This window comes from Bufo gargarizans, chromosome 9 (assembly GCF_014858855.1).
Source record: "Bufo gargarizans isolate SCDJY-AF-19 chromosome 9, ASM1485885v1, whole genome shotgun sequence".
Classification (NCBI taxonomy): Eukaryota; Metazoa; Chordata; class Amphibia; order Anura; family Bufonidae; genus Bufo; species Bufo gargarizans.
The window spans coordinates 158,427,687-158,440,989 of NC_058088.1; the positions used below are offsets into that span (position 1 = coordinate 158,427,687).

The 13,303-nt window shown below is 45.6% G+C and overlaps 1 protein-coding gene across 1 annotated transcript in view; it reads left to right on the plus strand.

Moving 5' to 3' along the window:
• The window catches only part of LOC122919826 (protein crumbs homolog 2-like), a 95,861-nt gene that overhangs the window by 21,075 nt on the left and 61,483 nt on the right, over nt 1-13,303 (plus strand). Inside the window, exon 2 of the mRNA XM_044269017.1 lies at nt 9,389-10,057. Coding sequence (XP_044124952.1) covers nt 9,389-10,057 — 669 coding nt within the window. The remainder of the gene's footprint in view (nt 1-9,388; nt 10,058-13,303) is intronic.

Sequence of the window (13,303 nt, forward strand, 5' to 3'; positions counted from 1 at the left end):
TTTTTTCAAATGGACCCCCGTTCGGCCGCTACGCTCTCCTTTAAGTTTTGTCGCTTCATATGCAAAAAAGTATGGCGTCCCCAGCTCAATGCTCTGCGCTGGGGTCTCCAAGATGGCGCTCGGTCCGGATGTCTTGAAGCTCAAGTTCTCGCGAATCTCCCTGGCTAAGAGCGGGGCGCTGCGATTGGATGCGCTCGCTGCCGGGGAGAGCATAACCGCGCCCACCAGAACTTAGAGAACAATGCCTACTATAACTTCGTCGCCTCATTTGCATATGAGGCGACGAAAAAAAAAAGTGTCCGGACATCAGTGAGAGCAGCCCTATAAGGTCGTATAAGAATTGAACACACCATTTTCTAATGAAAGGTCCTCTTTAACTATGTATCAAATCCAAGTCCAAACAAGATAATAAGGCTATACCACATGGCAGAAGTCCTTCCTCATCTCTTTGGCTGGCATCATGCAGAAAGAGACCAGTTCGTACTTTCACAGAAAATTATTATTATTATTTATTAAAGCGCCATTCATTCCATAGCGCTGTACATATGAAAAGGAGTATACATTAGTGTTGGTCGAGCACCAAAGTGCTCAGGTGTTTGAGTAGAACACCTCGGGATGCTCGGGAATGGTTCAGGAACAGCATGGGGAGGATGTCTGGATGCATCTTGGACTCCCAGGTCGCTGCTGGGAAGGATGTTGTCCGAGTAGTACGCCACTTTTACAGACTGACAATAATACGCACAAAACCGAAGATAAAATCGATTTTAGAGGAAAAATTGTTAGCAAACATTCTTTCCTGTATATTTACTTGTATATAAAGTGCAAGTGCTGCCAAAAATTACACGGAAGAGGCACTCCGATACAACCTGTATATAAAACATAATGGAGGGCCTCATTTACATTGTGGTACAATTGTTCAGGTAGTGGGACTCCTACACTCATAAAGACTATCACTAAGTGAAAGGGCTGCCAAAAGCTACAAGGAACCGGCACCACAATACACCCATTATTACACATAAAGGAGGGCATCAGGTTGGCCAAAATGTGTACAACGCGAGGGTACCGGGAAAGGCAGCCTAATATAAAGTCAGCCATGTGTTCCAGAGTCCCAACAGACAAGACTTTGAGAGTCATCCTCCTGATGAGGACAGCAATCTCCTCATCCTCTTCCTCCTCTTCTACCCAACTACGCTGAACAGATGAAATAAAACTTCCATGGGTACTACCCTCTATAGCAGCTGGGGACAGAGTAACGCGGGACAGCAATTTGGAAAGGTGCGCATTTAGTGCTCAGGCCTGTGGGTGGGTGGCTGGGTATTTAGTGGATGTGCTAGCTGATGGTGCTTGCGAAGGTATAGGTGCATGTCGGGAAGCCATCCGGGCCTGCGTCTTGGACAAGAGATTGGCCAGCATGTAACATAGGGGAAGAGGAGGCAGTGGTGTGACCCACAGACACTGATTGTGGACCCAAGTGTTTGGCCCACCTATTAGGGTGCTTTGTTGCCATGTGGAAGGTCTTTCTGGTGGTGGTGAGGTTGCTAGTGTTCAAGCCCCTGCTCATTTTGGTGCGGCACAGGTTGCAAATTACAATTCTTTTATCACCCGCACTTTCCTCAAAAAAGTGCCAGACTGTGGAACACCTACCCCTCTGTACTGCTGTCCTTGCTCGGCTTGCCACCTTCCCAGATTGGGTCAGTGACTTCATCGTCCACCTCCTCCTCTTCCACTTCCTCACTCTGGTTATCCTCCTGACTTGTTGACCTAACAACCACCTCAGTTACTGACAACTGTGTCTCATCCTCATCATCAACCTCTTGAGACACTAATTACACTAACTTATTGGCAACTGTCTCATCATAATCATCCACCTCGTTAAACACTAATTGCCATTCCCCACGGTCATCTTCGTGTGACTGTGGATGTTCCAGAGTTTTGGAATCAGGGTACAAGATCTCCTCATGTCCCTCTTCAAGCGGGCTTGGGGACAGGGCCAAATCACGTGGATGAGTGTGTTTCTTGTGCTCTGGCAGCAGGCACAGTTTCACCACGCCCAGGGCCACGGCCTCTGCGTGCACCATCAGCAGCACAGCCACTTCCCCGTCCCTTACTGCTCGCCTTGCGCATAGCAAATGGTATATATGCTTGCAAGTATGTCATACGTACAGTAGCGCAGGTTTTGTAAGTGTATGCGCAAATAAAGTACACAGAATGTCAGATATTGTTAGAATGTGCAAACGTTATACAGGCGATGTAGCGCAGGTAATGTCACTGTCCACGGCGTCTATGAAAAAAAGTACACTGAATTTCACAGATAATTTTAGGATGCACAAATGTTATACAGGAGGTATATTGCAAGTAATTTCGCGGTCACCGCCACCTAATAAAAAATTACACTGAATAAATATCACAGATATTTTTAGGATGCACACACGTTAAACAGGAGGTATAGTGCAAGTAATGTCGCTGTCACTAGCGGCTAATAAAAAATTACACTGAATTAATGTCACAGATTTTTAGGCTGCGCACATGTTACACAGGAGCTGTAGCGCAGATAATGTTGCTGTCACCAGCGGCAAAAAAAATTACACTAAATGTCACAGATATTTTGGATGCGCTAACGTTACACAGGAGATGTTGTGCAGGTAATGTTACTGCCACCAGCAGGAAAAAATGTAATGTAACTGTCCGCAGCGGACACCGGATGTCTCAGATATTTTTAGGCTGCGCACACATTAGACAGGAGATGTAGCACAGATAATGTCGCTCTCTGCAGTGGCCAAACAATTGCCAGCTATTTAGCACAGGTTGCACTGAAAATATATATTGCTGCCAGATACAACTATAGTCCTTAAAAGTTTTTTCAATAAAAATATTAGTATTTCACTCCCTACACTGTCTGTCCCTTCTTCAGCACAGCTCTCCCTGACTGAGCCGAACATATGTCATCGGGTGCTATATAGCACCTGAGTACGCGTTCCAGCCAGCCAATCACTGTAATGCCAGTGATTACAGTGAATGGCAGTACTTACCTGCACGTTTATTGGCATGCTCCCCTAACTAGTATACATACATAATACAGAAAATTACACTAAGCATAAACAAGACGAGTTACAAACTGGTACAGAAGAAGAGAGGGCCCACAATCTACATGTTATGGGAGAAGGACACAGTAGGTGCGGGTGAAGCTGGTCGTGGCGGTATAGAGGCAGCAGGGTCACTGGTTGTAGGCTTGTCTGAAGAGGTGGGTTTTGAGGTTTCTATTGAAGGATTCCACTGTAGGTGAGAGTCTGATATGTTGGGGTAGCGAGTTCCAGAGTATGGGGGATGCACGGGAGAGATCTTGGAGACGATTGTGGGAAGAGGTGATAAGGTTTTTAACAGTAGAAAGTAATTTCTGAAGTTATTACCCGAAGTCTCGCAAGATTTCACAAAGTAAGAACTTCGGCTCATTGGAGCCAATACATTCTAATACTGTATGGAGCGCTCGCTACGTACAGTATTCTAACAAAGTTTTATGTGAATCGACTTCGGATGTTTCATGCTATGGGCAACTAGGCCAGTTTTGCATTACAACAGTTTTGATAAACCTTCAAAAAATGTAAGGGGTGTTTCCATCCAGTATATTTATGGTATATCTCTAGGTTGTGCCATACATGGCAGATAGGTGCGGGTTGCACCTCTGGGACCCCATACATGCACAGTCATCCTTCATTCACTGCTTCGACACTTCCTAATAAAATCTGAGCAAGCTATTTTCGGAAGTCCCATAGCAGTGTATGGAGTCTGTATGGGTCTGTCAATCTCCAAATGTGCTAATGATACACATTATAGAACAACAACACTTTGCCATGATTCCTCCATGGATGATGGCCTCCAGGTCGTAACACTGGACACTATTTTAGAAACTGGACAATGGGGGACAAGCAGCAGAGATTTTTCTTAACATGCTTAAAAATATGATCTACAATAGTAAATCTTGTTTTTTGCTAACATTGCTAAAACTGTTTTTTACCTCTTGTACCACCAGAAAACCTACAAATAGATACTGTATAAGAGATGAACAAAAGAAAAGCCACTGAGGGTCAAAACCTCTATAAATCAAGTGGCCTTTTGAAGCTCAGATCCTAGGGTTACACTGGACTGCACGTTATTTTATGTTCACTATCAGATTTCACTGTACAGTCTGTGTCCAGGGAGATGGATTACCCAGATAGCTTTCATGGTCATCTCTTGTAGAATATCGGTTGGACAGACCTTTTCAGGGGATGTGTCCCACAAGTAACCATTTTGACTCAAAATAATGAAATGATGGTCTCATGATAAGAGGATTAGGGCTCATGCACATTGCTGCTTCATGGCGCAGTGTAAATCAGAGTTCCTGAAGTCCGTGTGTCCATGTGCTCATCCCCATCGCGGCCTGCTATTGGCTGTGCCCCTCTTCGCCGAATGTTTTGATCTGCGCGACAGGGAGATGCAGCGGCAGCAGGAGCGACGCAGGTGCTGGAGAGCAGGTTAAGGCTACATTCACACGACCGCATGTGTTTTGCGGTCCGCAAATTGCAGATGAGCAAAAAAAAAAAGAGGATGCCGTTCCGTATGGCATCCGTTTTTTTTGCGGATCCATTGTAATAATGCCTATCCTTGTCCGCAAACTAGAAAACGGACACGGAAACCAAATACGGTCGTATGCATGAGGCCTTAGTATAACCTATATGAGGTGCCAGGTATGGGGGGGGGGGGGGTGATTATAGGGGATGGATGACCCCTTTAAATACATATTTGTCTTGAATTTACCTGTATACTGCCTGGTTCTAAATTATGCAATGACTATCTCTGGTGTTTCCACCAGTGTCTCTGACCAGAGTAGGTCAGCTTGCCATGTACACTGGGACCATCCCAGGAGGTAGTAGTCTGGTCACTAACCTGTAGTGAAGTCCACATCCTTGTATAGGGGCTAAAGGGTGACTACAGGGGAGCTGCCAGAATAATGTTCTTAGGGTAGCGCATTACATGCTAGGCCTCTTGCACACAAACGTTTTTTTTTTCCGTTTCCATTACGTTTTTTGCGTTCCGAATACGGACCGTATATGGAACCATTCATTTAAATAAATCTGCAAAAAAAACGGAAAGGTACTCCGTATGCCTTCCGTTTCCGTATTTCTGTTCAGAGATAGAACATGTCCTATTATTGTCCGCATAACGGACAAGGATAGTACTGTTCTATCAGGGGCCAGCTGTTCCGTTCAGTCATCCGTATTTTTTGCAGATCCGTTTTTTGCTGACCGCAAAATACTGAAAGCCATACGGTCGTGTGCAAGAGGCCTTATGGCTTCACTTTGGTGGTGTAACGTGCATTATATCTAATGACTGTCAATGTGGTCATGTCTTGTAGTGTAAGCCTAATTCGCACACTGTCAATATGACTTTGGATGATGTGGTACTGACTGATAAAACTTTGTATGAATGCAGAATTTTTTTAAAAATGATAATCAATATTTTTCACTGTTCTCAGCAACATGGGCCACAGAGTTATTGGTTGTGGAAGCCGAATAAATGATTCAGTGTAAAGTGGCTTAAAAGTTTTTTTGTTTTTTTACTGATGACCTATTCCCTAGATGCGTCATCAGCATCCAATCAGTGGGGGTCCGACACCTTGGACACCCGCCGATCAGCTAATGTGAGCCCCGCACATTGTATAGTGGCTGTGCTTGGTATCACAGCTCGGCCACATGCACTTGAATAGTGCTGAGCTGCTCCCAGGCCACTTGACACATGTGGCAAAAGACAAGGCCGTGGCACTCACAGGACTGACGCTGCCTTCTCAAACAGCTGATCGGGGTCTTGGGTGTCGGACCCCCCACCGATCAGATACTGATCACCTATCCAGTGGATAAGTAATCAGCAAAAAAAAATCTCTGAAAATCCTTTTAAGATATTACAAAGTTCATGCTGTACACGGAAATTAGAACCCACAATCTATACAGATAAGATGACTTGCTGCAGACAAGTGCAACAGATCGAGAGTCTGTGACTTTCTCCCAGTACAATAGTTACCTTGTCAATGGCAAAGGAATCCCATTCTACTTCTTGATTTGCATTATCTCCGCCATGTCATCAGAAGGCTGCAGGAGGCTGCCCATTGACTGAGGTTACTTGTTACACACATAATGGGAGTAAATTCCCATAAACTTCAGGCTTTGTCTCGGAGCAGAGCCTCTGTGCCCTCTCGGCACTAATTGCTTCTACATTCCCAGAGCCCCCTCTCATAGCAAAATCTTCAATTGGAAAGCTACTAGAGGACCAAGCCCTTTCATATTTCAGGTTATTAGTGCAGCATGACCCTCATTTAGTAGCCGTGTGCTTCCCTTTTCTCTGACCTATTGTAAAGACCATTACTGATAACATTCTTGCATTATAAGGCGAGAAATTGTACGTGACACATAAAGCTATATGTAGGTAACGATTTGCTATAAATGAGAGTATACATACCGTAAAGTTCTTATGGCCCCATTATGTGTCCCTTTTAAGGGTCGTCACCCAAATGCCTATACTTAAGTGTATTGTTCTGGATTGTTTGAGCTCGGCCATGTAATCTGCCAGCTAGTTTTTCTAGAAAATGATATACACGGTAACTACCAAGTGCCTGTCAAGAATATTTTGAGAGGACACAAAGGGACATTAGGCATGTAATCCACGTTTTAATTCACGTGAAAACCGCAGCAGAGCCACCTTGCATTAAATTCAGTGGCGTCCAGATAGATAGATATGAGATACACAGATTGTCTGTGTTGCCAAGACAGCAGGGTTTTCCCCATTTGTAGACCATGGTTTACTTATTGATTCAGGCATCTTTTGCTATAATGACAATTATTATAACATTTATATACATGTAATATATAACATTATATAGATAGAGATATACTGTATATTTTTATATTGGTCAAAGGTGGGGCTTAGGCTAGTTTCACACTTGCGGCAGGACGGATCCGACATGCTGTTCACCATGTCGGATCCGTCCTGCGGCTATTTCGCCGTGCCCGCGGACCGCCGCTCCGTCCCCATTGACTATAATGGGGACGGGGGCGGAGCTCCGGCGCAGCACGGCGGTGCACGGAGAAAGCCGCCGGACTAAAAAGCCTGACATGCAGTAATTTTAGTCCGGCGGCCTTTCTCCGCGCAGCGCCGTGCTGCGCCGGAGCTCCGCCCCCGTCCCCATTATAGTCAATGGGGACGGAGCGGCGGTCCGCGGGCACGGCGAAATAGCCGCAGGACGGATCCGACATGGTGAACAGCCTGTCGGATCCGTCCTGCCGCAAGTGTGAAAGTACCCTTACTGCATATTGCATCAATATCAGGCTCAATGTATTAATGGAATGCACCAAGCGCCACCTAGTGGTGCCAGAAATTTCATTTTCAGTTTCATTTCACTCTATGCTAGGAATGTATCAAGCAGCACAGTGGCTCAGTGGTTAGCATCCAAGTAGATACCGCAACGCAAGTAAAGGTTAATACAGGCCTCTGACCAGGCACCAGTCATAGTTGTTACTCTGCCGGTTGAGCTGAGTCCTAGCAGGTGTAATACTTGTCCAGGCTACTAGTGCAGTGGTTGGGTTTGGGGTGGCCCCAATGGTACTCTGGTTCCTTGACACTGCTGAGATGTCATCACATGTTGCTGCTCTCTGTGGGGGATGGTAAGGCGTGGTGCACCCTAATGGGAAAGAAGTCCAGAGAGTTAGGGTTGCAATAAACCAGTGTGCTTCTTTACTAGAGGAACTCAAGTGCAAAACACTACAGGCAAGGCACTGAGCTGGATGTCTCTCTCTCTCTGGCCTAGGGACTATGGCTCAGTTGCCTGGCAGGCTCCCTGGTCACAGGGCTGGTGACCAGGATCTGTGGGAGAGTATCCCCGTCTCAAGGTCTTCTTCTGGTCACTCATGCAGGCTGTCAGAGTCTCTACTACTAAGCACTGCTCCCCATGAACAGACAACTAAGGGCTCTAACTGCTCTCCTTTTATATACAGTATATTTTCTAACTGAACAAGAACTGAACTTTTTAGTGGGAGGAGTGGAGAGGAGAACCACAGCCTAAACAGAAACATTGTCACATTTTCTGTCTATCATAGACTTGTATAGAGCTTCAATGCAAGTCTATGGGAATGAATAAGTAGTTTTTCCAGACACAAACAAGTCTTCAGACATGAACAACAGGGGTAAACCAAACAGTCAGAAGGTTAGGCCTCTTTCACATGGGCGTCAGTTTTTTTGCCCGGATAAGAGGCGGGTGCGTTGCGGGAAAATGTGTGATTTTTCCGCGCGAGTGCAAAACATTGTCATGCGTTGCAGTCGCGTGAGAAAAATCGCGCATGTTTGGTACCCAAACCCGAACTTCTTCACAGAAGTTCGGGCTTGATGTTCTGAAGATTGTATTATTTTCCCTTATAACATGGTTATAAGAGAAAATAATAGCATTCTGAATACAGAATGCATAGTATAATAGCGCTGGAGGGGTTAAAAAAATAAAATAAAAATGTAACTCACCTTAGTCCACTTGATCGCGAAGCCGGCATCTCCTTGTGTCTCCTCTGCTGAACAGGACCTGGGGTGAGCATTAAATAGAGGTTAAGGACCTTTGATGACGTCACTCCGGTCATCACATGGTACGTCACATGATCTTTTACTATGGTGATTCACCATGGTAAAAGACCATGTGATGACCGGAGTGACGTCATCAAAGGTCCTTAACCTCTATTTAATGCTCACCCCAGGTCCTGTTCAGCAGAGGAGACACAAGGAGATGCCGGCTTCGCGATCAAGTGGACTAAGGTGAGTTAAAATTTTTTTTATTTTTTTTTAACCCCTCTAGCGCTGTTTTACTATGCATTCTGTATTCAGAATGCTATTATTTTCCCTTATAACCATGTTATAAGGGAAAATAATAATGATCGGGTCTCCATCCCGATCGTCTCCTAGCAACCGTGCATGAAAATCGCACCGCATCCGTACTTGCTTGCGGATGCTATGCGATTTTCACGCTTCCCATTCACTTCTATGGGGCCTGCGTCGCGTGAAAATCAGACAATATAGAGCATGCTGCGATTTTTCACTCAACGCACAAGTGATGCGTGAAAATCACTGCTCATGTGCACAGCCCCATAGAAATGAATTGGTCAGGATTCAGTGCGGGTGCAATACGTTCACCGCACGCATCGCACCCGCACGGATAACTCACCCGTGTAAAAGGGGCCTTAGTGTGTTTGTTTTTTTTCCCCTCCACAACTTTGCATATGTAGAAAGTGATAAAATCAGTACTACAGTATGTGAATTCTGCACTCTGCAATAAATCTCATGGATTCATTTTGAACACCTCTTTTCTTTCTTTGCTCTCTAGGTCTGGCACAGAACTGTCTAAATACCACTTGTCTGAATGGAGGGACATGCCAAGAGACACTTGGTGGGTTTACGTGTCAATGCCCCACAGAACCAGAGGCCTTCACTGGACCAGATTGTGGAGTATTATATAATGCATGTTCAGTATTTGACTGCCCTAACACCCACCTATGTCAAGCTAACCTTGGATACCCAGATTACCGATGTGTCTGTGAAACTGAATTTAACTGCACCACTGAGTGTGATAGTAACCCATGTGCCCTTCCAAACTCTCAGTGCTCGGATGATGCCAGGGCATTCACGTGCAAATGCCAAGCTGGATACAATGGTCCGCTATGCCAGAACAAATTGTCGCCATGTGCACCCAACCCCTGTGACCACAACGCTGTGTGTGTAGAGAACACGGACAGCTATACGTGTGATTGTCCAGCAGGCTACACCGGCCAACACTGTGATATTGTGGTAGGCGGGTGTGCATCAAATCCGTGTCGGAACGATGCCATCTGTGTGGAAAAGGGAAACAAATACTTTTGTTACTGTGTGCCAGGCTTCCAAGGACATCACTGTGAAATAGACATAAATGAGTGTGCATCCAAGCCATGCCAGAACAATGGCTCCTGCCTCAACCATATGGATAGTTATCAATGTGAATGTGCCACAGGCTACACAGGTAAGGATGGTAGGCATTGCTAATTCATGTATAGTTTGCTGTAAATTTAGAAGACCGTGTATACAGGGGCACAACTATAATCCATAGCAAAATAAGATGGGGCGCCAACCACCTAGTGTAAGAAAATTAAAACCAGGACCTCCACATATTTTCAAAATGAAGAAGTGCTAGTTAAAGTGGTGATCCCAGGATTACTGTAAAAACTGAAATATGTATAGTGCATGACAATCTCTTTCTAAGGGCTCATTCACACAAACGTGCGTGGGGCAGGCGCACGGGGATCGCAGACCCATTCACTTGAATGGGTCTACGATCCTTCCGTCCCACAAAAATATAGAGCAATTTCTTTTTGCGGTGCAGAAGCACGGAACGGAACCCCAGAAAGCTAGAACCAGGCCTGTACCTCACATGGGTCCAGAGATCTCCCCATTTATCACTCCAATTTTTCTGCTAGAATTATTTCAAGCTGGCAGCTCAGCAGGCATGTTTCTTCTTAGCGGGTGTGTCCTTTCTGCTGCAGTTCTCAGTAGCTGCTACAGCTTATAATAGAAAATATAAGGGCACATTTACTAAGGAACTTGCAACACTTTTAGGTGCAAAAAGTGCCCTTTTCTGTCCGGCCGTGTGATAATATTGTGCCGAGCGGCCGGTTTTGTGCCGTGTATGCTAGTTGGGCATGATGGGGCGAGGGCGTGTTGGGGGCCATGCCGAGTCTGAGACTTCAGCCCCAGCAAATTTACTTACATTTGCACCTGGAAACAGGGGCTAAAATAGTTTTTACTCCAAGTGCACAAACTGCCACAGATTTGCGTAATTTTAGACAAGGCGCACGCCTCATCATAAATCAGATGGATCAAACGGCAGCGCAGAAAGGAAAACTAAGACCGGTCTTAGTAAATGTGTACCATAGATGGTAGCAGTTGAAAGATGTAACTGAGCATGTGCATCCACCTCAATGAGGTGGACAGAGAGATGAGGAAAAGAGCAAACGGCAGGTGGCGCTATCCAAACACATTTTATTGAATAATCTAGCGGCTGAACTAAATTTTTAATTACATGCAGTTTCAAAAGTATGAAATATAAAATATGTTTCATGGGACAACCGCTTCAAAGGGGTTGTCTGAGATAATTGAAAAAAAGCTATATTTACCCCTATCTCCAGCGCCCTTCTCTGTGATACTGGTCCAGTTGCCCAACTGTGGTTTGTTTACACACATCATCAGTGATATGCCACAGTGTGGCACGTGACTGCTGCAGCCAATCACTGTCCTCAACGGTCTACTGTTTGCTGCACACAATGAAGATTATGCTTGTTTTTTCAGTGTGTATTTCATGCAGTAAAACTACAGCGTAAAGCCTCATTCACACGTCAGTGTTTGGTCAGTTATTTCCATTAGTGAGTGTGAGCCAAAACCAGGACTGGAGTCTCCACAGACATAAGGGAAAGATCTGCACCTGTTCTGTGTTTAGAGCCGCACCTGGTTTTGGCTCAAAATCACTGATGGGAATCACTGACCAAACACTAAAATGTAAGGGCTCTTTCACACTTGCGTTGTCCGGATCCGGCATAGAGTTCCGTCGTCGGGGCTCTATGCCGGAAGACTCCTGATCAGTTTTATCCTAATGCATTCTGAATGGAGAGAAATCCGTTCAGGATGCATCAGGATGTCTTCAGTTCCGGAACGGAACGTTTTTTGGCCGGAGAAAATACCGCAGCATGCTGCGCTTTTTGCTCCGGCCAAAAATCCTGAACACTTGCCGCAAAGCCGGATCCGGAATGAATGCCCATTGAAAGGCATTGATCCGGATCAGGCCTTAAGCTAAACGTCGTTTCGGCGCATTGCCGGATCCGACGTTTAGCTTTTTTAGAGTGGTTACCATGGCTGCTGGGATGCTAAAGTCCTGGCAGCCATGGTAAAGTGTAGTGGGGAGCGGGGGAGCAGCATACTTACCATCCGTGCGGCTCCCGGGGCGCTCCAGAGTGACGTCAGGGCGCCCCACGCGCATGGATGACGTGATCGCATGGCACGTCATCCATGCGCATGGGGCGCTCTGACGTCATTCTGGAGCGCCCCGGGAGCTGCGTGGACTGTAAGTATACCGCTCCCCGCTCCTACTATGGCAACCAGGACTTTAATAGCGTCCTGGCTGCCATAGTAACACTGAAAGCATTTTGAAGAAGGATCCGTCTTCAAATGCTTTCAGTACACTTGCGTTTTTCCGGATCTGGCGTGTAATTCCGGCAAGTGGAGTACACGCCGGATCCGGACAACACAAGTGTGAAAGAGGCCTAAATGAGGCATAATACAGTATCAGCAAAGCGGTTTTGTTTACATTAACAGAAAAACCTTACGAAAATCCAGAACAAAAAAAACACAAAAACACACCATAATCACTATAAAGAGTGCTGATTTATGTGCTTTTTTTTATGCGATTTTGGTGCGGATTTGCACTATGGGCAGGCACCCTTGGGTTTTACATTCCGCAGCATAAATAATGTTGTGTTGCAGATTTTCGGCATGAGAATCTCTCCATTCGCTTCAATGGCAAATTGATTCTGCAGCGGAAAACGCTGTGGAAAAATCCACAACAAAATCTGTACCATAAATTACACCAAAAAATCCACAAATTTGTAAAAATCTGCACCTGCGGATTTTATGGCGGAAAATTCTGTCACGTGTGAGTGAACACTAAGGCTGTGTCCACACTTGGCGACTGCATGAGGTGAAAAATATGCCACAGCAGAAAGCTCTCAAAATGTTTCTTGCGGAAGCATAAACTGACACGATATTCATTCTTAAAGGGATTGGTCATCATCATCACATCGGCAGAGGTCCGAGTCTCGGCACCCCCTCCGATCAGCTGTTTAAGGGAGCCGCCACACCCCATGGAGCCCCAGTACAAAAAATTCAATACCATGCTGGGTGTGAACAACGCCATAAAATTATACAGACACAGTAAAACCAGATCTCCCAGTGAGGATGCTGGGGACCGCAGCTGCATGGACGAGCATTGTTTTGTGCATAAGGCATTGCACCCGCGCGGAATTCTCGCTCTTGTGAAAGGGGCCTAAGGCTTCCACAAGGAGTTTCCTATGTGCTGTCATTCTGGAGAGGAAAGTGTTAAAACAAGGTTTTAATGCGGTCAGTGATCCCATTAGCAGCTGTACCTGTCTGCAGGGATTGGGAAGGTTAACCCTTTATGACCAGTGTGTTCTTGGTGGAATAATGACGATGCCAGATAATA